The 26,395-nt window shown below is 42.3% G+C and overlaps 1 protein-coding gene across 14 annotated transcripts in view; it reads left to right on the forward strand.

The window, feature by feature from the left end:
* The first annotated feature begins 253 nt into the window (after positions 1-253).
* The window catches only part of Brdt (bromodomain, testis-specific), a 55,946-nt gene continuing 29,804 nt past the window's right edge, over positions 254-26,395 (forward strand). For 8 of the 14 annotated variants that reach the window (XR_003955572.1, XR_003955574.1, XR_003955573.1 and 5 more), the window contains exons 1-8: positions 254-445; positions 10,438-10,579; positions 11,158-11,397; positions 12,691-12,828; positions 14,274-14,388; positions 17,604-17,776; positions 19,214-19,564; positions 25,890-26,018. Coding sequence is in view for 10 of the 14 variants with exons in the window: in XM_006534728.4 (XP_006534791.1) it covers positions 11,209-11,397; positions 12,691-12,828; positions 14,274-14,388; positions 17,604-17,776; positions 19,214-19,564; positions 25,890-26,018 (1,095 nt within the window). In the remaining 4 variants the exon portion in view is untranslated. Of the gene's footprint in view, positions 501-561; positions 608-2,242; positions 2,301-4,388; positions 5,801-10,437; positions 10,580-11,157; positions 11,398-12,690; positions 12,829-14,273; positions 14,389-17,603; positions 17,777-19,213; positions 19,880-25,889; positions 26,019-26,395 lie in introns of those variants that run through there. The other 6 variants (XM_011249398.3, NM_054054.2, XM_006534730.4 and 3 more) reach the window with 6 other exon arrangements.

Genomic DNA, 26,395 nt, shown 5'->3' on the forward strand with positions numbered 1-26,395 from the left:
TCACTCCAGGTCACGGAAGGCTACCCGAGACCACCTCCAGATAAAAGAACAAGTAAATAATAATTGCAAAACCTAAACCAACCAAGCAAGCAAACAGTAAAATTCTCACAGCTCCACTGTGCTTGCAGGCCCACGCCCTCCTAGGGAGTGGCGGCACGGAGCGAATACGCCCAGCCCACGCAGCCTAACTTCAAAGCCTCAGCCGCCACAGACCTGACTCACACCTCCGCGCGGTTTGAGGCGCAGGCACAGTCACGTGGCAGACCCTGGCCAATCAGCAGGCTGCTCGCGGGTGAGTCCCATAAAGGCGCCAGTCGCTGGCTGCTGACAGCCGCCATCCGGGCGAGAGCTGGCGGCCACCGGTGGAGAACCGGGAGCGACGGTCCTGCACTGCTTCATCTAGTGCAAACTGAAAGGGTGATCGGATAAGGCCCTTTCCTAAGAGGTACTACCATTGCTACAGAGGCTCGGCCCTGGGGCCGCCCCAGGCGGCTCTTTGGGTGAGAATAACGGTTTTTTGCCTCTCCCCTCCCCCATGAGCGCTGGGCCTCAAGGAGGGCAGTTGGGAGGCCATTGCCCAACCGAGTGCGTGACGCCTGAAGCCCTGGTGAGCTGGGAGCTGCCTTCCTTTGGTCTTGACCAGCTGCGAACTTGTGGTCCCACTTTCTCCCCTTTTTTTCTGCTTCTAGTACTTAGCCTTCCTACCCAAGGCTTGGAAGGAGGTTGGCACAAAGTCCAGGGTATAACGGTTTTCTTTGTGGTTGGAGTGTCGGGCCATTTTCTGTACTGTAGTTTTGAGAGGCCGGAGAATATTTAAAGCGCCTTTGTTGTGTCTGTTCTGTTTGTGGATATCGAGGACAGGAAAATCCTGGTCCTTGATTCAGTCTCCTACTCTTATGGAGCGCCTTGGAATATACCAAACCTTCTGCTGTGTGCTGTGGGTTAGAGTGTGCCCCACCTCCGGGCACTGGCCTTGTGCATGGACAAGAGTGCCTATGGACCCACGGGAAGGAGCAGGTATGTGGGAAGGAACGAGGGAGGTGGCTCACAAAAGACAGCCCGATCTCCAGGAGCAGATGGAAGCTGGATTTAAGAGTGATAACGGCAGTTCTGGTGTAGAAGTGATTCAGAAGTCAATACATAGAGTGAGGTGGATGGAGCCGGGCATAATTGTTTGGCTCGGTAGTCCAGACTGGCCTTGTCTGCCTCCGCCTCAGTAGTGTGGGGATTATAGATGTTTATCACAACACCTGGCAAGATTTTCTAAGTTTTAAAAGAAAATGTGTGTGTGTGTGTATGTGTATGCCTGTTATGTGGGAGCTGGGTATGCACGGCTCTCTGGCCTGCTGGTCCACAGGATTGTCCTATAAGCACTTCTAACCACTGAGACATATCTCTAACCCAGAATTGCTCATTTGTGAGTGGCTGCTATAATGTTGGGTTGATGGAATAGCAAGAGCTAAGTCTCACAGTGAGTAAGGTGACAGTTTATTAAAGGATCGATATGTCCTAAAGGCCAGGCTGTTGAAAAGTTTGGTCTTAAACAAGTGCTTGAATGAAAAACTGGGAACATCACTGTGTTGCATGAGCTTATATTGGGGGAGGGGGGGGGTGACAAGCAGTGAAACAGAACCTGGTGGTGTGTAGGACAGAGGATAGTAGTCTGTACAAAAAAGCACTTACTATCTATCTTGAGGTCTTGGGGTGACTGAGGTTGGCATAAAGCAAAGGTGTAGATGGAGTTAAGGGGGGATGGGCAGGCATGGTACCCAACGCCTATAATCTCAACACTTGGGAGGTCCAGGTAGGAGGACCAGGAATCCTAGGTCATCCTTGGCTACAGAGTGAGTTTGAGGCCAGCCTGGGTTACATAAGAAAGGGAGTTGGGGAGAAAGACTGAGAGAGACATGAAGGAAGGAAGGAAGGAAGGAAAACAGGGAGAGGAAAAAGAGGGAGGGGGGATTAAGAATGGGACTAGAAAGAAAAGTTCGCACAGCAGACACTGTCAGGAAGGAGGTGACTGACGCCTCTCTTTCCTCTCTGGTCCCCCAATGCCCCGTTTTTACTGTCAAAGCACTACTTATGTTTGTCAAGTGATAATCACCTGTTCACAAGGACCTGAAAGAAGTCTCCAACCTCAGCTGTAACGCTGGGCTTGACATCCTTCTAAGTGCTTTACACATATTTAATAGATGAACAAATAGAATTTGGAAGACGGTGTCCTGGAAAACAGACAAGAGTTTTAGGAGTGTCACAGTGATAGTCTAGTGACGTGACAGACTGCCAAGCAGTCTGGTCAGGTAAAGTACAGCAAGAGTCCATTGGATTTAAGAACTGACCGTGTTGACTGTTAGTGTAGGGGTGACTTAAGAACTGACCGTGGTGACTGTTAGTGTAGGGGTGACTTAAGAACTGACCGTGGTGAGTGTCAGTGTAGGGGAAGTTGTAAGGAGTGGGGAGGAAGCCAGGTGTGAAGCAGGTAACGCACACAATGCAGATTTTGGGGTACTCCGTGTGAGATCCACAAACCAATGTTGAGGCTCCAAGGAGGTAATAGGATTACGAGAAGACATTGTTTTGAGGAAGAGTCAGGATAATTCATGGTGTTTCAAGTCCTAGGTATGAAGAGACATTAATGATATCATAACCTCTAATCTATCTATCTGTCTATCTAATTTACTTATTTACTACTATTTCTGGATTTTTAACCTACTTTTATCTTTTATATGCCATGTATATGTTTTTAAATACTTTTATTTATTTATGTGTAGGCATGTGCGTTTATATGCACATGCATGCAAATGCTCTCTGAAGCCAAAGGGAAGCTGGATCCTTTGAAGCTGGAGTTATAGGTAATTGTGAGCCAGCTGTTGCTGGGAACCAAACTCTGGACCTCTGGGAGAGCAGCCCCAGATCTTAACCCCTGAGCCCCTTTTTAGCCCCTTGTGCATCTCTTTTTTGGAGCGAAACCTCTCCAAAGAAGTCCTTTGCCCGTGTTTGAATCAAGTTTCTCTTGTGTAGGATCCTTCTGTGGTTTGGACACTGGCTCCTCAGTAGGTTATGTGAAGACTTGTAGCTGCCTTCTCCCATTTGGTAGGCTGTCTTTTCATCTCAATGATTCTTTCTTCCCTGAGTGTACAGAATCTATTTCATTCTCTTCACTGATTTATCTTTACTTTTGGTGTCTCAGATTTTGATGTCTTCAAAATTCCAAAGACCACAGTCCAGATTCACATATAAATGAATATATACCACATGTACCTCATTTGTCTTTTTGAATCTGGGTTACCTCACTATCTCTATCCATTTTCCAGATTTCATTTTTTAATATCTGAGTAATATTCCATTGTGTATATGTACTACATTTTTTTAATCCATTCATCCATTGACAGACATCTATTGCTATTTCTAATTCTTGGCTATTATAAATACAATATCTATGAACATTGTTTATAGTAAGTGTCTCTGCAGTAGAATGTAGAGTCCTTTTATATGTCAACAGTGGTAGAGCTGGGTCTTGAGGTAGATCCATTCTTTGCTCCCTGAGGAACCACCACACTGATTTCCACAGTGGCTGCACAAGTTTGCACTCCAGCAATGAATGGATATTCCAATACCCTTGCTCCGCATGCTTGCCAGCATGAGCAACATTGCCAACATTTTTTTTTATGTTGGTTATTCTGATGGATATAAGATGAAATCTCAATAAAGTTTTGATTTTGTTTCCCTGATGACTAAGGATGTTGATCATTTCTTTAAGTGCTTCTTAGACATTTGTATTTCATCTTCTGAGAATTCCCTTTTTAGATCTGTATTCTGTTTTTTAAGTTGGATGGTTTCTGATGTCTAGTTGTTTCAGTTCTTTATATATTTTAGACATGAACCCTTTACTGAATGTACAGTAGTTGGTAAAAACCTTTCCTATTCTGTGGGCTGCCCCTTTGTCCCAATGATGGTGTCTGTTACCATACAGAAGCATCTCGGTTTCATGAGGTCCCATGTATTTTTGTTTGTTTGTTTTTCGGCTTTTTTGAGACAGGGTTTCTCTGTGTAGCCCTGGCTGTCTTGGAACTCACTCTGTAGACCAGGCTGGCCTTGAACTCAGAAATCCGCCTGCCTCTGCCTCCCAAGTGCTGGGATTAAAGACCTGTGCCATCACCGCCCGGCTAGGTTCCATGTATTAATTGCTGATCTTAGTGACTATGCTAAGGGTGTTCTATTCAGGAAGTCTTTTCCTGTGCTAATGAGTTCAAGACTATTCCCACTTTCTTTAATTGGATTCGGTGTATCTGGCCTTATGTTGAGGTCCTTGATCCATTTGGAGTTGTTTTATGCAGGATGATAAGTATGGATCTATTTGGATTTTTCTACATGTAGCCATGCAGTTTGATAAACACCATTTTTTTTGAAGATACAATATGTATTTTTGGATTCTTTGACAAAAATCAAGTGTCCATAGTTTGTAGATTTTTATCAAAATCTTCAACTTGATTCCACTGATTTTTATGCCTATACTGTCCTTCCTGTTTTTATTGCTCTTGTTCTATAGTACAACTTGAAATCTGGAATGATGATAGATACCTGTAATAGTTTTTTTTTATTATCCAGGATTTTTTTTTTAGCTATCTCTTGTGTGTGTATATATATGAAACATAAAATTGTCCTTTCAAGTTCTGTGAATATCTGTGAAATATTGATGGGCATTACATTGAATCTATAGATTGCTTTTGGTAAGGTGGCCATTTCACTGTATTAATTCTACCAATCCCTGAGCATGGGAGATCCTTCCATCTTCTGATACCTTCTTTAATGTCTTTCTTCAATGTCTTAAGGTTGGTGTTATGTAAGTATTTAATTTGGTTGGTTAGTGTTGCCCCAAGATAATTTTTGTGGCTATTGTGAAAGGTTTTGTTTCTCTGATTTCTGTCTCGGGTCATTTGTCATTTGTGTATAGAAGGGCTACTGATTTTCATGTTAATTTTGCATCTTGCTACTTTGCTAAAAGTGCTAATAGGCTGTTCCTGGTGGAGTTTTTAGGGTCATTTATGTATAAAATCATATTATTCACAAGTAAGCATACTTTGATTTCTTCTCTTCCTTTTAGGTTCCCCTTGACCTCTTTCAGTTGTCTAATCACTCTAGCTAAAAATTCAAGTTCTATACGGAAGTTTTGGAGGGAGCAGACAACCTTGTCTTGTTCCTGATTTTAGTAAAACTGCTTTGAGTCTAAGCCCCTTTGGGTTGATGTTGGCTGTACACTTGCTGTAAATCTCCTCTATTATGTTGAGTTATGTCCCTTGTATTCCCAGTCTCTCTTTCCCTTTTCAAAACTCTTAGAACTGAAAGTGTTTTGAATTTTACATTTGGAAATATTTGCATATAATATAATGAGATATCTTCAGTTAGAAACATTAAATTCATTTATGTTCCATGTATGAGCAATGTATATATACATACATACACACAAATATAGTTTTATACAGCATTTTTAGTGTGTTTGTATTTTTACCACATTCTGTTCCATGAAGTCAGAAATAGAATTTTCCAGGCATAGTGTCAGGTTCTGGAGCGTTTCAGATGTTAGGTCTCTACACTGATGTTCAACCTGAGGCAGTGAGTGCAGAGTAGAATAGTGGATAACGTGTGAGCAGGACCTGGGGAGGATGGGGTTTGGTGCCTGTTTAGAATGTGACTGTGAATCTAGGTGGGAAGAGCATCTCAGGCCTGACTGTATTGGCTCAGAGGCTGGCCAGCCAAGAAATTAATGGAGGATATGCCTAGTCCAAAAAGACAAAGTGGGGTAAGAAAATGATCTTGAGGGATCAGTAATCTTGGCTCTGGAAGTCTTGGGAACAGTTTAGAAGCTGTGACATTGTGTGTATGTGTGTGTGTACGTGTGTGTGTGTGTGTGTGAGTGTACCCATGCATGTGGAGACCAGAGGAAAACCTTGGATGCAATCCTTATGAATACTCTCCACCCTGAGATAGGATCTCTTCATCTCACCACTTAGGCTAGAGCAGGTATGCAGAGAGCTTTAGGAACCTCGCTTTGTTCACTTCCCCAGCACTAAGATTACAAGCAGGCTCCTTCCACCTCTCTGCTTTTTAATGAGGGTATTTGTGTGGCAAAGCACTTTACTGACTAAGCTATCTCCCCAGTCTCTGCAATTTAATTTCTTCCTTTTGAATGGTGCTTTAAATTTTATTTTTATTTATGAATGTGTCTATATAACCTGAGTGCAGTGCCCAGAAGAGGATGTTGGATGCCATGGAGCTGGAGTTATGAGCCACCCAGTGCCAGTGTGAGGAACTGATCTCAGGACCTCTGGAAAAGCAGTGCATACTCTTAATGACCGAGCCATTTCTCTAGCTCCTGTAATTTCTTATAATAAATGTTCTGTGTCTCCATTGTCCAGTGGCTAGCCACCAACCATATGTAGCCAGACGTTAGGCAGTTAGAGGTGGCCAACAATATGTATGATCATTTATAGTACCCTATCAGTCAACAACCAATTTAGGATTGTGTGTCTCTCTGTATTAATGGGGATCAAACTCAGGACCTCGCATGCAAGGTAAGTGCTCTACCACTAAACTCATACTTCAGTTCCTGATACAGTTTTAAATGGCCGAGATAGAGATAGAAGACTTTATTTTCAAGAGAAGCTGATAAAAGTACATTTATTAATGTAAGAACTTGGGGCTGGTGAGATGGCTCAGAAGGTAAAGACACTTGCTGTTAAACCTGCCTACCAGGATTAAGTTTCCAGTCCATGTGATGGGAGGAAAGAACTGGCTAGAGGTTTGCTGACCTGCACAAGCATGTGTGCATGTACACATGTACAACCATGTGTATGCTCATGCAATAATAAATAACTTTTAAAGCTGGTTTGTCTAGGCTTCCTTCTCATTGATACTTTAAAGAGTAAATTTTGCATTTAACACTTTGACAGGGGTTACATTTCCCCCAAGAGATTTCTTCTGCTCACCTTGTATTGTAAGTAGATAAATGCACTTCACAAATGGCAGCTTCCATCCCTCTAAAAACACCATTAAGAGTACCAGGAGGCCCATGCCAGTCATCCCAGTACTCAGGAGGCTGAGTAGAGGATTGCCTTGACTTTGAGGCTCATTTGGGCTTCAATAAGACCCTGTCTAAAAGAAAGAGGGAAAGAAAGGGAGAAGGAGAGAAAGAGATGGAGGAAAGGGAGGGAGGGATGGAGAAGAATTAAATAGCTGGCAATTGGAAGGTAGAAGCAGAAAAATTAAGAATTACTAAGCTTGAGGAAAGCTGGGATACATAAGTCCCTGCCCCCTCAAGCCTCCCCCAAACCACAAAGCCAGGTTTGGTAGTATTATGCCCACGCTCCAAACTCTTGAGAGGTAGAAGCCTTAAGACGATAGGATCAGGATCTGGGTTATTCTTGGCTTTATGAGGTAGGTTGAGCTACATAAAGCCTTGCCTCAAAAAATAAAGAAAAAGGAAAAACAACAACAACAACAACAAAACCCCAAAAACTAGGAGAGACTGTGATATTTACACACTAGGAGAAGATATTTGTAGTACATAACAACAAAGGCTTTGTGTTCAAAATATGTGACAATAGTGACAGACAGCATGGTAGACATGTAGTTACTACACCTCAAATGCTTGGTGGGCGATGCCCATGTGGCCAGTAAACACAAGGCGGAGCTTCACATGGCTCCTCAGAAAAACACACTTACCATCACATGTTAGCCTCCTGTGCACACAGAGGGCTGGGGTGGACGTAGGATCAGACGCTAATACAGAAAGGAAGTGGCTTGGAGAGTGGTTTGCACATTTTGGAAAGCAAGTGGCATCTTTTAGGTTGAATTCCTGCATATGATTTGGTAGCTTCACTTTTCGACTTCTACATGGCGTGCACATATGACTCAGTGATGTCGTCATGTCTGGGTTCATACATGGCATAAACATTCATGTATTACATGTTTTTGACAACAGTGTCAAATAACTCTAAAGTCTCAAAATGAATGATGTGGATGTGAATGGTACATGCTATAATAATCTATACTTGGGATGCTGAGGCAGGAAGCTTCCTGCAAGTTTGAGGATGGTCCTGGTCTACACAGTGAGACCTTGCTCAAGGAAAACTAAAACAGGAAAGAAAAGAAGCTTTCTCCTGCAGTGAATTAGTTTAAGTGAGCAAAGCAATTCCTGAATAAGCCTTATAAACATAATAATGAGGGACGAGCCAAGTGAACTGTAGTACATAGTAAGTAATGCTGTGTCTGTGCCAGGCTTGAAGTGTTTCAGATAACACAGAGAGGTAAGAGTAGGCTGTAAAGGCGCCGGGTGGTGGTGGCGCACACCTTTAATCCCAGCACTCGGGAGGCAGAGGCAGGCGGATTTCTGAGTTCGAGACCAGCCTGGTCTACAAAGTGAGTTCCAGGACAGCCAGGGCTATACAGAGAAACCCTGTCTCGAAAAAGAGTAGGCTGTAAGACTAATGTGGTGGAGCCATCCTCCTGTGGCACTCTGGTTCTATGTCTCTGTTCATAGCATAAAATATCTGTGTTTTTACTGAGCACTGTGTACAGTCCCCAAAAGCCACAAGCAGCTTGCATGATGCTGAAGGTGCAGGTAAGATGCAGTGCTGCAATGCCACAGTGGAATGCCACACAGCTTTAAAAAGGAAGAAGGGGCTAGAGAGATGGCAGAGTGCTTATGAGCTCTTGGTGCTTCCATAGTCCAATTCCAAGCACCCATTTTGAATGGCTTATCTGCTTCATTCTGGTACCATCCAGTGCCTTCTAGCCCTTGTCTGACCACTGAGGACACCTGTACATATAGCTATATACTCACCCATACATACATAATAAATAACCTTTAAAGGAAGGAAATGGAGGCTGAGGTCATATAGGTCAGGGTAGGTTTCTTACCTAGCACGAACATTGTCCTGAGTTCAATCTATAGCACCACAGAAGTGTGTGGGGTAGGGGTGGTGACCATCACACACCTGTGGCCCCAGTTCTCAGGAATCTGAAATAGGAAGTTTGTAAATTCCAGGCTAACCCTAGATACATGGCAAAGAAGAGAGGAGGAAAGAAAATCTGACATTCTGTAAACATGGATGACTCTTGAGGATTTTGAAGTAAATAAAAAAAAAACATTTATTTAAAAATATAATGTGCTCACAAGATGGCTGAGCAGGTAAACATGCTTGCCGCCAGGCCTAACGGCCTGAGTTTGATCCCTAGGACCTACATGATGAAGAGAAATGATTCCTACAAGTTGTCCTCTGACCTCCACAGCATGTGTGCTCTCACGTGTGCACGCATGCACACACACACACACACACAAATGTAATGAAAAAATAAGGTGAATGCTGTGTGATTCCACATGTAACATCTGGACTAGTGCATTTCATAGAAACAGAAGAGCCAGCCTTGGGTCTTGTGCTACAAGCCTATAACTCCAGCTCTTAAGAAATTCAGGGCTCTTCTGAGCATAGTGAGAGACCTTGCTCCTGGAATAATAACAACAGCAGAAATACAAGTTGTGGATGCCAAGAGTGGGGGAGACAAGAATCGGTGGGATAGGGATTGTTCAATGGATGTAGAATATGAGTTTTGTGAGGTAGAGATGGGAGACTGGTTTCAGAAAAACATGAATATATGCAATAATAGTGTACTAAGGACTTTTAACAGTTGATTGTTTCCATATGGATTTTACACAAGTCAAACGGAGACAAGCAGTTACTGGGAGCACTGATGTCATATAAATGGCCCCTGGCTTAGTTTCAGAACACACATGCCACTTCTCATTTTGCTTACTAACTGGAGGAGCAATCATCTTCCCAGTTCTAGAGTCTGAACTCTGTCTCTTCTCAATAACGCCATCCAGGCATCTCAGATAGAACAATGTGCACCCAAGAGCCAGGCCTTAACACTCAGTTCTCTTCCTAACTTGTTTTCCATTTTACTTATTTAGTTATTACTGTTGTTGGTGTTGAGGCTTGGACTAGGGCCTAGGCCTGGGTAAGCCACCTCTTTGCCACTGAGGTATGCTGCTAGGCCCTATTTGAATTGGAGGATGTGTGCGTGTGCCTATGCGTGGGTGCGTGTGCGTGTGTGTGTGTGTGTGTGTGCACACCTGCACACATTACCAAGCATGTGTGGAGGTCAGAGGACAAGTTGCAAGAGTCTGCTGAGCCATCTTGCTTGGTTTTAGACCTAGTTATTTCGTGTGTGCAAGCAAAGACCAGAGGACAACTTGTAGGTGTTGATGGCTTGGAATTTTAAATAAATTACTTTATTTAAATCACAATGAAGTTTTCGGGGTGGGGGGTTTGGGGGTGGAGGAATTAGTCAAAAACTCCTTCAGTCTTTCTCCTGTGCTGAGTGAACAACTACAGGACAGCGAAACCTTTAACCTTCCTGGTGCTTCTTTTTTCTTAGGAATTTGTAGACTTTTCCTGCTAAGACCTCAATTTGTATTTTTGAAGAACAGAAAGAAATTCTGTGACGTGTTGAAATAATTTAAACCATCTAAGACCAAGACACACATAATGAAGCAATGCATACTATTTATATAAAAAAGGTTAGTATTTGTTTAAAAATTTGTCATTTGTCCTTTTTGTTCCTAGCCTAAGATGTGAGGGTTTTGTTTTGGACTTTTTTGGGGGGAGGGGGGAGGGATGTTTTTGTTTTTGGGACAGGCCTTTACTATGTAGCTTTGGTTGGCCTGGAACTCAATATATAGACCAAGCTGGCCCTAAATTTACAGAGATCTGTTTGTTTCTGCCTCCTGAGTGCTAGAACTAAAGGTGTGTACCACCATGCCTGGACATTTATAAATGAACATTTAAACAAAATGTGTAATATCTTATCTATGTGGATTGTGTATGCCTATAATCCCAACACTCAGGAGGCTGAAGCAGGAAAGTCTTATCTGAGGCTGGCTTGGACTACATACACAGTAAGATGTGGGACCTGTCCCCAAAACAGCAGCAGCATACAGCCAGGCTTGGTGCTGTACTACTTTAGTGAGCTCCAGGCCAGCCCCAGAAACATAGTCAGACCCTGTCCAGAAAAACAAAACAACAAAAGTTAAACCCCTTGGTCTCTTATAAATGGCTATTTTAAAGTACTCATTTTTTTTTTTTTTTGATTTTTCAGGACATGTCCTCTTAGACAACTTTAAAATACCAGGATCCGAAGTGGTTGAGAATGTCTCTGCCAAGTCGACAAACAGCTATTGTTAACCCCCCTCCACCAGAGTACATAAACACTAAGAAGAGTGGGCGGTTGACGAATCAGCTGCAGTTCCTACAGAGGGTTGTGCTGAAGGCCCTGTGGAAGCACGGCTTCTCTTGGCCTTTCCAACAGCCGGTGGACGCCGTGAAACTAAAGCTGCCTGTGAGCACCAGGACATGTTAACTTAAAATAACTTTCTATTTTTTAATTTGTGTATGTGGGTGCATGTATGTACGTGTGGGTGCATGCATGCATGTGTGTGTATGTGTGCACATTTCAACATATCCATGTAGATCAGAGGACAGCTTGGGGAGGGTCAATTCTTTCCCTACACCCTGGGTTCAGGGACTGAGTTCAGGTTGTCAGCCCATGGGTTGACAGTAGGATTTCCCTACTGAGCCATCACTGGCCCAGATCTCAGGTGCTTGAATCAAGGCAGAAGGAGAACCTTGTAAGGAGCCCGGAAGCCATATGGTAGTGGACCAGAAGGAGCAAACTTAGTATCAAGATACAACCTGTGGAGACTTAGTCTGTGTTTTTATAAAGCACCTCAGTTAGGAATGGGTATTTAATGAAATATGGGAGAGAACTGTCACCAAGATGCAGGAGCCAAATTCAGCTCCAGCACCTGCAGGTGTCAGAGCCCCCAGCATTCATGGTCTCGTGTGGGGAGTGGGAGATGGGGGTCATAAAAGATGCTACTTTCAAGCCTTTCTCAGATAATACCGGGAAATGGAGGATGAGAAATTCCTTTCAGAGCTAAGGTTTGGAGGAAGCAATTTTAAATTCTAAAAACTGTATTGAAAAGCTATACCACTCTTGGGAATATACTCAAAAGATGCCCCACCTTGCCACAGGGGCATTATTTATTCATCGTTATTTACTTGCATGTGTGCACCAGATGCACAAGGCAGGAGCATGGAAACCGGAGGACAGCCTTTAGGAGTCTGTTCTCTCTTTCCACCATGTGGGCCTGCAGTGCCAAGTCAGGTGGTCAGGCTTAGTGGCGAGCACCAAGCACCTTTATGGTGCCAGCAAGCTGTCGGCACTGCCTGCCTTGTAGTCTTTAGAAGCTTTTTCTTCCCTCTGAAGAGCAGCGCTGTGACGCCTAGCCTTGCTAGCCTTGGTTTTTGTTACTAAAGGCTCTGGTAACCAGGCTGTTGACAAAGGTAATGGTTTGATTAGAGGTGTACAGTTTACAAATGGTTTAAATCAATAGTTGTAGTGAAATCCTTTTCTACATGTAATGGTACTGTACTGAACCCAAGGCCTCGAAGCCTACTAAATGTACGCATAACACTGAGCTACATCTCCAGGCTGCTTTCAAATATGTATTATTAGTTTATCGTGGTGCTGGGGGTGGAACCCAAGGCCTTGTGCATATTTTATGAGCTCGCGACCTCTGAACTACACCCTCAGCCTCATTCTAAAAATAAAATCTGTTCAAACCTACAGGACTATTACACCATCATAAAAACCCCAATGGATTTAAATACAATTAAGAAGCGGTTGGAAAATAAGTATTATGAGAAGGCTTCCGAATGCATAGAAGACTTCAACACAATGTTCTCAAACTGCTACTTATACAACAAGGTATGGAAGCTGTTAGCACAGTGCCTCTTCTTTGCTGTTGTGTGTAACAAGTATGATTTCAAAGTCCAGGTCCTGATTAGAAGTGCTTCTGTGTTGTTTTTGAGGGGAGAAGGACAGTTTGAAACACAGTTACCATGTCTGAAGTCAAGCTTGAGTCCCCTGCCCCAGCCTCTAGAGTCCTTGAATTATAGGCATGTCCATCATGTTCTGCTTACCTATTTTTATTACACATACTGATTTTGTAATATTTTGTCATTTTTCTCTTAGTGTGTGAAAATGTATAACGGTCAGAGAACAGCATTCAGGAGTTGATTTTCTCCCATAGTTGGTTATGGGGCTGGGCTGAGGTCATTAGGCTCATATGGCAAGTATTTTTACCAATTCTGAGCCATCTCACTGGCCCTACTTTGCCTATTTTAAGAAAAATGTTATCATTGGATTTCATAATTTTCATAATTAATCTATTTGCTCAACTTGTTTTTCAGCCCATTGGCTGTATTTTGGTCTGAATAGCTGAAAGGGGCCAAGGAAAAAATGAAATACCAAAGTCAGACTGTAACCCAGGAGGCTGAGGCAGGAGGATTTTTTGAGTTTAAGGACAGCTTGGGTACAGTGTAGGGCACTGTGTCAAGAAGAAAAAGAAGCACTGGTGGGCTGGCTCTCTGTGACCATTGTGCAGGGTTTCCTCTGTTCTCTTGATGTCTTAGTTACAGTTGAGCACCTGATGGCACATTAATCTTGGTTAAATTTTCTATCTATTGCCTAAGTTGGAAACTTAATGACACACTTTGCAGTGCCAAGGACTGAGCCCAACCCTGAAGTCTTATCAGGTGTCTATGGTAGAGATGTTTCAGTGTCAGACTGCAGCTTTCACATTTCCTTAGTAGTAGCTTTGTCTTTCCTCAGTGATGGGTGCAGTAAGGCTAGGGGACACTACAGTGCACTAGGGGACACTACAGGGCACACCAATCTCACCCAGTCCCTACTCAGTGTGCAGGGTCAGTGACTGACTTTGCTCAGCAATGTACCCTATTCATGTGTAGAAATCTTAACTGCAGACTCCTTTTTGTATTGCTGTGTTGGTTAGATTACATTTTTTTTTTTCTTGAGACAGGGTTTCTCTGTGCAGCCCTGGCTGTCCTGGAACTCACTCTGTAGACTAGGCTGGCCTCGAACTCAGAAATCTGCCTGCCTCTGCCCCCCAAGTTAAAGGCATGTGCCACCACTGCCTGGCAGATTACATTTCTTTGTTGTTCAGAAAAACCACTCGGATCCTTTTTCAAAGGTGAGGGGTTGGATGCTAGAACTTAAGGTCTTTCCTGCTACACTGTTTTCTAAATAGAAGAGATAAGACCTGCCAAAGAATGCTATGACATGTTCTACAAAGAAATGTGGTACAGCAGCCACTCTATGTATCCTTAGCGTATTTCCAACATGTTTTCTAGACTGGAGATGACATTGTTGTTATGGCCCAAGCTCTAGAGAAGTTATTTATGCAGAAATTATCTCAGATGCCACAAGAAGAGCAAGTTGTGGGTGGTAAGGAGAGAATAAAGAAAGGTAAGATCAGAGTGCATTATTGATGCCGACACTCTTGTGGAACATGTGTGTGTGCACGTGTGTTAGAGTTAAACATAAATAAAATAGAAAGAATACTTCAAAAGACATAGACACATGGAAGTCCTTTTACTTCCATGACTTTTGAAACCATTTGCCCATTTAAACAGTCTCCTCCACCTTACTTACACAGGTGGCTACCATACAAGTGTGTAGCCATGTTTCCAGTCACGTGATGATATTTATCAAATTGTCGCCTGGTTGATTGTAGCTGCTGTGGCTGTTCTCAGTGGCTCTTGTATCTGTGTGCTGTGTCAATAAGAGAACCCAAATGGACTGTAGCTGAGAACCAAATGTTATTGGGTCTAAGATTTCTTTCCCTCTAGCTGAAAATATTTTACTGACTGAGCTGTCTGTTATACCCCCTTTCTTTTTTATTTTTGGTTTTTCGAGACAGGGTTTCTCTATAGCCCTGGCTGTCCTGGAACTCACTTTGTAGACCAGGCTGGCCTCGAACTCAGAAATCCGCGTGCCTCTGCCTTCCAAGTGCTGGGATTAAAGGTGTGCGCCACCACACCTGGCTTATACCCCCTTTCTTAATTTGTATTTTGAAATAGGGTTTCTTTAAGTTTTCCAGGGTGGCCTTCAGCATGTGGTTCTCTGCCTCTCGAGTGGCCAGGATGACCAGCCTGCACCACCATCTCTGGCTGTACTGAAACTCTTTATCGCTGGTCATGCTGTTTACACAGAGACGTATATAACTAATCTTAATATTCACATAGGTTACTATAGAGCATCATCCAGCATTGATTGATTTTTTTTTGTATCACAGAAATATTTATCTTTTTTGTTTGCAAACATTATACAATTTATAGTTAAATGGCTGGACTACAGAAGATTATAGTGGGTCTTTCTAGACATCATTTTTATTAACGGTACTCTGTACCTTTTCTTCACTGTTGACAGATTTTAAGATGGGTTATGTCTACTTGTGAGGGTTTTTTTCATTCATGAGACTCACTATAATTTCCTATATTCCAGCCATTTAACTATAAATTGTTTAGTATTAGAACTGAAAAGACTTTTCAAGGAAGGACATATGAGGCACCACATGTGTGCATGCCCATGGAGACCAGAAGAGGGCATCAGATCTGCTGGGAGTGGAGTTCCAGATGTTTGCGAGCCAGCATGTGGTAGAAATCAAACCCACTCAGGGGATCATATAGTGGTTTTAATCAATAACCATGGCTCCAACTCCTACATATTTAAAATTTTTTCTTTTCCCACCCTCCATTCATCCTTCCCTCTCTTCCTGTTTTTGAGGCCAGATGTTATATAGCCAGGCTGGCTTCAAACTGACACTCATTGTTGGGGAGAATGGCTGTGACTGCCCAGTCCTCTCACCTCTACTTTCCAAGTGCTGGACCTGTGGGCAGAAAACATCATGCCAGCTCTTACACGTCGTCTTTTTCCTCCCTCTTTTTTTTTTTTTTTAAAGATTTATTTATGTATTGTGGCAGTATATGTAGGTACCTGCAGAGGCCAGAAGAGCTAAAGTTACAAGCAGTTGTAAGCTGTCAAATATAAGTGCTGGGAACCCAAACTTCAGCCCTCTGGCAGAGCAGAGACTATTCTTAACCACTAAGCTACTTCCCCAGCCCTCTGAATGTTGTGTTGTGTTGTGTTGTGTTTTTTAAAGAAACATTTAATACATTTTTTTTCTTTTTCTAGAAGTCAGGATTGAAGCTGAGGTCTTGTGTAGGCTGTCTTTGACTATCACTGCACTATATCTCAGATCCTTTTGGCTTTTCATATTGAGACAGAATCTCATTAAGTTGCCGAGGCTAGCCTTAAATTCACACTCCTTCTCTGTCAGCCTCCTTCTTAGATGGGATTACAGGCATGTTACAACTATACTCAGTAAGACTTCGTTTTTTTCCTGATTCCAGCATGTTGATTGTGCTCATAGTCACCTTCCACGTTACTTTATTTCCTCCCCAAGTCCCTAAGGGAGGCCTCTCACTTCCATTGCCTGCCCAGCAACCCCAGCAACATGGTAGTTCTATGTTTACCTTTTTGAGGAGGCTTTGAGTGGATTTTGAGGGCAGACATGCTAATTAATATTCCAGCAGCAAGCATGGGGCTCTTCTCTCCTCGTGCTCATTTCTGCTCATTTTCTTGGTGGCAGCCATTCTGACTGGGTTAAGGTAGAATGGCAAAGCAATTTTTCTTTTCTATTTCTTTTCCTTTTCAGATAAGACCTTACAGATGGCAGGCTGGCCTGTAATTCTTTAGAGAGGCCATGGCTGCCCTGAGCTCCTGATTCCCCTGCCTCAGCCTTGCCCAGAGCTGATGGCAGACATGCATCACCACGCCCAGCTCTTTCTTTGAAAAATGTAATTGTGATTTTCATTTTTCTAACTTTATTTATGTATATATGTTTAGGCCTGCATTTCAGTGTGCATGTATGCACTCAGTGCCCATGCGTGGAGGCCAGAAGCAGGGTTAGACCTGCTAGAGCTAGAGGTGCAGCCACAGGAGCTGCCTGGTGTGGGTGCTGGAAACCAGGCTCCAATCCTCTGCAAGAGCAGCAAGTGCTCTTACCCCACACACCACTCCAGCCCCTGGATTTGCGTTTTCTTGATGTAGATATTGAGCACCTTTTCTTGTATTGCTAGCCTCATCTTTCCATTCTTGACAAGTGGCTTTCAGTTCATATATTTACTTATAGCTGAATTATTCATGTTAGTTCTTATAAGTTTTTAAAAAGTTTTGTTTTTTAAAGATATTTGTGTGACTGTGTGTGTGCACTTATGTGTATGTGTTTCTGTGTACCGTGTGTTCTGGTATCTCTGTTTAGAAGCAGACAACTGTAGTTATGTAGGTTTATTTCTGGATCCTATATCATATTTTTTGTTGTCATTCTTTAGGTTTTATTGTTACTTGCTTTCTTTGGCCTTCAACACATCTGGCTTAAATTTAACTTTCCAAAAATTATATTTTAGAGATTTTGATATTGTGGTTTTTCAACTTTAAGCATTTTTTTTAAATGTCCCAGGGATTCAGCGTCTTGGATCAATTCTTTCAGGAATTATGACTAAGTCGTCAGCAACAGTGCACTGGGGCTTATTTTTCCAACTGAATTAGATTAGAATAGAAAATGAAAAAATGGTGTCTTATGCTTATCAGGTATTTGACTCTGGTTCACATTTCACTAGATATCCAACAAAAGATAGCGGTTTCCTCTGCTAAGGAACAAATCCCCTCCAAAGCGGCAGAGAATGTCTTTAAGCGGCAAGAGATTCCTTCTGGGCTTCCTGACATCTCTCTCTCGCCCTTAAACATGGCACAAGAAGCTCCCCCGATCTGTGACTCGCAGTCTCTGGTCCAAGTAAGTTGTGTGTGTGTGCACACGTGTGCTCGTGTGTGCGTGCATGCGCACTAGCACGAGTGCACAAGTGTGCAGGTGTGTAAGCCTATTCATGCCCATGCAGAGTTTCCGCCCTTTTTCTTAGAGACAGGGTCTCCCACTGAATCTGGAGCTAGGCTGGCAGCCAGCCAGTCGCAGAAATCCTCCAGCTCCTTCCCTCACAGTACTGGAACTACAGGTGTGGCCGTGCCTGGTTTTGACATGAGTGCTGGGCGTAAAGTCAGGCCTTTCTGTATGCACAGCAAGCATTGTGAACTGTTTAGCTTCGCTGTGCCTTTAAACTTGTTTTACTTCTAAAATGTTTATACTTTTAAAAATTGACATGAGAATTATTTGTCAGCATGGAGTCATTTATAAAATATTTTGTATTTTTCCTTTTTGTGCACATACGTGTTTGTGAATGTGTGTCTGTATGTATGCCACATGTGTAAGGTCACTTGGTGGAAGAAGAGGGCACAAAATCCCTTAAAGTGGCAGTTACAGGGGGTTGGGAGCCTGTTGTAGGTGCTAGATGCCATGTCTGCCCATCTATTTTCTTCATGGATAACGACCTAGAGTATTAAGCAAATATTAGAGATTTCTTAAGTAGAATTTGGACTATTTTACTATCTCAAATAGTATTTCTTTTTCTTTCTTTCTTTCTCTTTCTCTTTTCTTTTTCTTTCTTTCTTTCTTTCTTTTTTTTTTTTCCCTGGAGACAGGGTTTTTCTGTGTAGCTTTGGCTGTCCTGGAACTTACTCTGTAGACCAGGATGGCCTCAAACTCAGAAATCCTCCTGCCTCTGCCTCCCAAGTGTTGGGATTAAAGGCATGTGCCACCACTGCCTGGCTCAAATGGTATTTCTATCAAAAGCTGTCCATTTTAATCCAGGTTTGGAGGTATAGTCCTGTAGTGCTAACACTCAAAAAGCTATGGCAGGGGGGATCACTACTTGGAGAACAGTCTGGAATACATTTGAGAGCAGCCTGGGCTACAGAGTAAAACAAAACAAAACAAGTGTCCATAGTTACATTGGAGGTTTTTTCTTTTAATGTAGTAATGACAATAGTTTCTTTGTTTTGTAACATTATGGGCCATGCCACCACACCTGGCATCTATAGTTTGCACTTTAAAAGCATATATCCCAGCTAATTCCATCTTCTCAGAAACATAATTGGTATAAACATGACTTTGATTTTCCATCCTTCATTTGTCTTTAAGATTTGTACAAGATTTTTGGGGGGCTGTGGGAAGGGAACATCAAAGCTATTTGTTCTCTCTGTAAAAGAGGAATCATCTAATATTTAATACATGTGTGGTAAAAATCCTCTCATAAAACTTGGTGTTGGTAATTGTTTCTTTTGTTTAATTCATGGACGGTGCCTCCTTAAGTGTGCTTTTTGTTGAACTGTTCTTTAGATTACAAAGGGTGTGAAGAGGCGAGCAGACACAACAACTCCTACCACTTCCATAGCTAAAGCAAGTAGCGAATCTCCTCCGACACTTAGAGAAACAAAGCCAGTGAACATGCCAGTAAAAGAAAATACAGTAAAGAACGTTTTGCCAGACTCTCAGCAACAACACAAAGTTTTAAAAACAGTCAAAGTAACGGAGCAATTAAAGCACTGCAGCGAGATTCTTAAAGAAATGCTTGCCAAGAAACATTTGCCGTATGCATGGCCCTTCTATAATCCTGTGGATGCTGATGCTTTGGGACTCCACAACTACTATGACGTTGTCAAAAATCCCATGGATCTCGGAACGATCAAGGTAAATACTGCCTGAGTGGGAAGAGCTTTCTTTTCTTGTCTTGATTGTAAAAGTATTTCATCATTGCAAAGAAATTGATCTAATGTCCAGGAAATTGTGAAGAAAATTACATCACCAGAATACTAACACCTGAAGAGGACCGTTGGGACGTTTTAAATACATCTTGTTGTTTTTCCTGTAACATATCCATCTTACAGGCTAGTGGAGATTGAACCAGGGTCCTCAGTCTTACACAGCATCTCCTCGGCCCTGGCTCTCTTAAAGCACAGTTTTGTTTCATTATTTTTATCAATATAGTAAAGTTTGTTAACATGCTACTAAACTTTGTGTTTGCCCTCATTTCTTTTATTCTGCTGTCTCCCTCTAAGCTTATTCTGTTAGTTAAAATTCAAAAGCAGTGGTCATTTTTATGGATTTATAGATAGTAAACTCAGTTTATATATAGAAGTATCTTAAATGATTCTTAAAGTGAATATAGGATTCAAAAAAACAGTCATTTTCTGTCAACACTTGGATGACGTTCCAGCCTCTATTTGCTGTCAAGCAACTTGTCATTCCTTTGTACCATAATTTGTCTTCCTCTCTCTAGCTCAGTATTTGATTTATATCCATCTTGTACTGGAAGTTAACCCTTTCAGTCTGAGGATCTATGTCCTAAGTTTTTAATTGTTATATCTTAAATAGTACTGTTTTATTTCTTGATACATGCAAACTCAGACCCAAAGGTTAAAGAGTAGTATCAGGCCAGGCAGTGATGGTGCCTTCAATCCCAACACGTGGAAGGCAGAGGCAGGCAGGTCTCTTGAATTTGCAGCCAGCCTGGTCTACAGAGCGACTTCCAGGATAGCCAGGACTACACACACACACACACACACACACACACACAGAGAGAGAGAGAGAGAGAGAGAGAGAGAGAGAGAGAGAGAGAGAGAAACAGACTATGATCTGAAATAGCCATATGTTAAGAGGTAAATAAGAGTCTGTAGTTACTGTATATATATTTCAAGAAGAGAAAGTAACTTGTGGAATAGCCATGAGGTAAAGAAAACAATTCAGAACAGTATCTTAGTATTTAGAACCTAGGAAGGATGTGAGGGAAACCCAGAGGAAGGTAAGATGGGAAGGAGGTCACGTCTGAATAAAGCTGCTGCAGAGAAGCATGAGCGTCTCAGCCTTAACTGAGGATTTGTGGTGTTTTGTCTGGGAGCTGGGTACACACCAGTTACAAAGCTGTTAGATGGTTCCTGAAACAGGAAGATGTCGACTATAATTCAGCTCTGAAATCATTCTTAATTGCCATTGATGTAGCTGGTAGAAATTACATTCTTGAGACAGATTGATGCCTCAGTGCTTAAAAGCATGGCCTGCTCTTACAGGGGACCTGGGTTCAGTTCCCAGCATCCACACAGTGGCTTACAGCTGTCTTTCCTGGAAAGTTTCAAAAGACCCATCCCCTTGTCTGGCCTCTTTGGATACAGGCATAGGCATGCACGTGGTACACCAACATACATGCAAGGAAGATCTCTCTAAGATAGATAGATAGATAGATAGATAGATAGATATACATATAGATATAGATACAGATATAGATATATCAAAAGAAAAGAAAACTAACCAGTCATGGTAGTGCACCTTCAGTTGTAGCACTCAGGAGGCAAACACAGGGTGTATCTCTGAGTTCAAGGCCATCCTGGTCTACACAGTAAATTCCATAGAAGTCCTGTTTCAAATAAAAACAAAACAAAATGATGGCTCCATCCTGCATCATCTTAGTTTTGCATTTCTGCCCCAGCCTGGCGCATGATCCCCTGGCTCATGATCCATGGCTGGTGAATGCTGGGGTCACTGGTGGATGCTGGCTGGGATCACTGACCTTGCATTTGTTTAAAGTGAGCCTCCTGTAATTCACCTGCTGTTGGTCTGTGGATTGTAACTCACACCCCTGTTACCCTTATGCTTTTAAAATCTTTTCATTACTTTCTTACTGTAGAATTTCCATGTCAAGACAGTCTGAAAACACTTTCCTGTCTATTTTTCCCACAGTGCCTCCTTCAATCTCTTTACGTGTAAATGCTCATTGATTTCTTTTGTAAGTGTAAAATTTGATAAATATAGAACAATGTTTGATATTTGTTTTAAAAAGATATACATAGTGATCTCCCTCCCTCCCTCCCTCCCCCTCCCTTCCCCCTCCCTCCCATTTACTTGCTTCTGGTTAGCACACAAAGAAGTGGGTTCCTGTGACTCTCTTTCCTTTCTTTCCCTTTGTTCATTTGTTGGTTGAGACCTTGTCTCACACAGCCCAGGCTGGCCTCACACTTCCTGTGTACCTGAGGATGCCCTTTACTCCTGATCTTCCTGCTTGCACCTCCCCAGAGCTAGGCTCACAGGCATGCACATCATGCTGGCCATGATGTTTCCATACATATACATCACTACACTTTGTTCTTGTCTGCCACCCCCATGACTCCTGCTGCTTGGCTCACCCCCTTTATATCCCCATAAATAGGGCCCTCTTTCCTTTCGCAACATATGTTCTATTGCCTTCTGTTGTTCCCTTTCTGCATCCTCTCTTTACTGCTCTTTCTACTTTCATACTGTACATATATCTTTACATATATGTACATACTGCATATGTATATACATATATGTGCAAAAATTTAAATCTAGATTCCACATATAAGAGAAAACATATTTGTCTTTTCAAGTCTGTCTTATTTCAGTTCTCTGTTTCCTTCCTCTTCAGAGCTGAATAAAATTCCCTGTGTGTGCACCACATTTTCATTAGTCATCTGCTGATGAGCCTCTCGGCTGTTTTACATCATGTCTGTCATGCACAGAAATAGCAGTGATCATGAACGTGCAGGTGTCTTTGCTATGCTGATTGAGAGCCCTTTGTGGACTTACATGCTGGACCATGTGTGGCAGTTCTCTTTTGCATCTTTTTTAAAAAATTTATTTATTATATGTAAGTACACTGTAGCTGTCTTCAGACACTCCAGAAGAGGGCTCCAGATCTCATTACAGATGGTTGTGAGCCACCATGTGGTTGCTGGGATTTAAACTCAGGACTTTCAGAAGAGCAGTTGGTGCTCTTAACCACTGAGCCATCTCATCAGTCCCTCTCTTTTGCATCTTTAAAGGACACTCCATACTGATTTCCAGAGAGCCTATACAGATTTGCATTCTGACCAGCAATGTGTAAGAGTATCTTTCCTGTGTCTTCCCCAGTATGTGCTGTTTTCCCCCCTCTTGATATTAGCCACTCTGACTGCAGTAAAATAGAAAATCAATGTCGTTTTTATTTTTACTTCCTAAGATAGATAAGGATATTGAACACTTTTAACTATCTATTGGCTGTTTGTTTTTCTTCCTTTAAGAACTGCCTATTAAATTCACTAGTGTCTCTATTTTAAATGATGGGTTTTGTTTTGTATGTGTATACATATGTGGCAAGACTATATAGTTTCTAGCACTAATCCTCTTCTTGTTGTCTAGTGTACGGTTGGCCAAGACTTTTCCTCCATTCCATAGGCTATCTCTTTATTCTGCTGATGGTTTCTTTTTGCTACATAGAGCTTTTTAATACTACACAATACAACTTATCAATTCTTGTTTTTCATTTACTGAGCTGTTGGAATACTTTTATCAGAATGCTTTGTATGGTTGTTTTGAAGTGGGATTTCACACACACACACACACACACACACACACACACACACACACACAGGATTTCCTTCTGCATTACCGATGTGCTAGAAAAGCAGCTGCTTTCTTATGCTGCTTCTGTGTACCGCTGCTTTGCTTGCAGGTGTTTGTCAGCCTTGAAGGTTTTCTAATGGAGTCTTCAGGGTTTTCTAAGTACAGAGTCATGTAATCTACAAGCAGGGAAACCTGACCCTCCCTTCCCTGTGCCTGCCGTCTTTCTTATTTCTCCCTGTGTTCTTACAGCTGTAGCTAGATTGACTAGGAGTGAAGAGAATGGGTTCCCTGGTCTCATTCCTGATTTTAATGGAAATTAATTTGTTCCCCATGTCGCATAAAGCTGGTTGTAGATTTGTTGTATATGCATCTTAAGTCTCTTTATTCTTAGTTCAGAAATTTGCCAAGGACATTGGGCTCTTCTGTCTGACCTTTCTCCATCTCTTAAGATGATGGTATGGACTCATCCTCTTTGCTTTTCCTGGGTTGCTGGCCATCCTCTCCTGGTCTGTGGCCCACTTCTGTCCCTTGTTCCCCTGGTTTTAAATCTCCCGTAAGGTCACTGATCATTTTTACCAGTAAATGTTTGAAATCTTCATACGATGTTTTACTCCGTCCCCTGTCTTTGAATTCAGTGGCTAAGGAGCATTACACTCTTTTGTAAGTTTCCTTGCTTTCTCGTGGTTTTGGGAGAGTGTGGGTTTCTGTGTGTTGTGTTGTGTACATCTGTTTGTGTACATCTCTCCCGGTTTAATTTGTTTGTTTGTTTTCTTAGTGAATAGTTTGCTCTTTAGGGCTCAATTCCATTCACTGAACACCACTAAAACAGGAGAAAACAACTTTTAAACACGAGATATAGAAGTACAGTGAAAACTGGTTAAAGGTCACTAATATACCATTCATAGTCGGAAAACAAAAAATGGCAGAGTGCCAACGTTTAAAATGATGTTTAAATGTGAAACCAGCTAATGAATGAAGCTGTGGCAGGGAGTAGAGAAAGATGAAAAATAGAAGCATGGATAACAGAAGAGAAACAAGAAAGAAGAATTTTCTGAAGGAGAAAAATACATTAGTGGGAAAATAAAGATGGAAAATTACTCAATAACAAGAAAATGTAAAAAGTTATATAATGTGAGGAGATCAGAAAATGAGAACATCATTGGGATGTTTTTGTATAGAAATCAGTTGAGATCAGTCCTATTGGAAGCATAATAGGAAAACATCAAAAGGGAGACTAAGAGGAAACAAAAACAGATTATATGAAAATAAATTTTTAAAACGAAAACTTTTCTTAAGTATTGAAGAAATCATAGGCATAGAGGGGTGGTCAGCAGGTACACTTGCAGTCAGGCCTGACAACCTGAATTTGGCCTCTAGAACCCATGTTGGAGAAGGAGAGAGCTCACTTCTATGGCTGTCCTCTGATCTCCTTAAGAGATTCATTGCAGACACATACACATGCACAGGTCGGGGAGGGGCAGAGCAAGAAGACAAAGTTTTGACTTCTTTGAGGACTCTTCAAAATTGGAGAGGTAACACAGGTCAGCTGACTTGATGCTAGACTTGTGTCTCCTGCATCAGGGCTGTCTCCACTTTAACTTGGTCCTGCAGCTGTATATCAGGGGTCTGTGCTGCCAAGCTGAACACTGTAGCCTGTGGACTGAGCAGGTTCTCCTGCTCTCTGGAAGATCCCTAGTTTCTGCCCCCTGGGGCAGCTAATGTTCTGGCCAAAGAGTTTCTTCCATGTAGAATGGGAGAAGGCAAAGCAAGCACAGTGCTGAAATCTGCAAGTGCAGCCCTGCCTTCAGTTTCCAAGTCCACAAGCATTAGTCACTGCTGGGGGAGGGGATGCAGCTGCAGAGTTCTTGGGCCAGATGCATGAGCAGATGGGGGGGGGGGGGGACGTTCTACCCATTGAGCTCAGGCTTGTGGTGTTGGCTCCAGTTAGTAGGTGATGAGGTGTCTCCAGGCCCCTAGGCAAGACTCCTGTCACTTACACCTTTGGTTTGTCAGGATCTCACCCATCTGCTTCCTAGACTTATCCCTCACATTGGGTCTGTGACAGATCTAATTCAAGCTCAAATGGGACCTAGTCCACAGCCCTCTGAGCCAGATCTCTCTCCCTCTGCCAACCCCTCCTGTCTAAAAGGTCACTGTCTCAGTAAAAACCACAGCTGGATTTGAGGCTTGTGAGAACTGTGGGTTTGTCCTGTGGGTAGAACCACCTAGTATCTCTCTCACTGGGACTGCCTGGCTTGTCTTTTGGACGTAGCTTCTACTCCTTCTTCCTCAAGTAGGAAACCATACTGCTGGCCCTGTGTCTGGCTTCAGGCTCTTTTTACTGTTTCCCATCTTGTTGCCCCACCTGTTTCTCCATATTTCTAAGCTGCCCTATCAGGCCATTTATGAATTTTCAATATTCTTTCTCTGTTTGGAATGAAGTCTTTTTAAGAGATTTCCTATTCTCACAGCATGCACAGAGGCAAATGTCTAGGCCATCATCTTACCCAGACATTGAAATATTTTCTCTGTGTTATCTTCTCCATTTCCCAGTTCATCTAAATTGTTTCATGTGAATTGACTTCAGTTGTTTGTGAATCCTTCTAATTTTTCCTTAACTCAGGGGAAAATGGACAATCAAGAATATAAGGATGCATATGAATTTGCTGCAGATGTCAGACTGATGTTCATGAACTGTTACAAGTATAATCCTCCCGATCATGAAGTTGTGGCGATGGCTCGGACCCTTCAGGTGAGGCTTTACTCACTCTCTGGGTAAATTACCTTTGAGCATAATATATTTATTTCTGAACCATAACTCAAGAGCCAAATGATAACCTCTGTCCTTAATAGTGCCAAAAATTGTATAAATTACTTATTACACTGTGGAGGGTTGTCCGTTTAGTTGTAAGCGTTAGCAGCACACTTTTAAAAAAGAAGCTGCCTACTTCTCATAAGAAATGGATGAATCGTCAGTGAGAAGAGGGTAACGGGTCCCTAGTGGGACTGACTGAACCCTGGTCTGCTTCAGGAGAGGGCCCAGTCTTGAGTCACTGAAAGGTAGAACTGTATATGACATGGCTGACCTTAACTACAAAGGTCGACCATGCTGAGAGACATAGCCTAGAA

This window comes from Mus musculus, chromosome 5 (assembly GCF_000001635.26).
Source record: "Mus musculus strain C57BL/6J chromosome 5, GRCm38.p6 C57BL/6J".
Classification (NCBI taxonomy): Eukaryota; Metazoa; Chordata; class Mammalia; order Rodentia; family Muridae; genus Mus; species Mus musculus.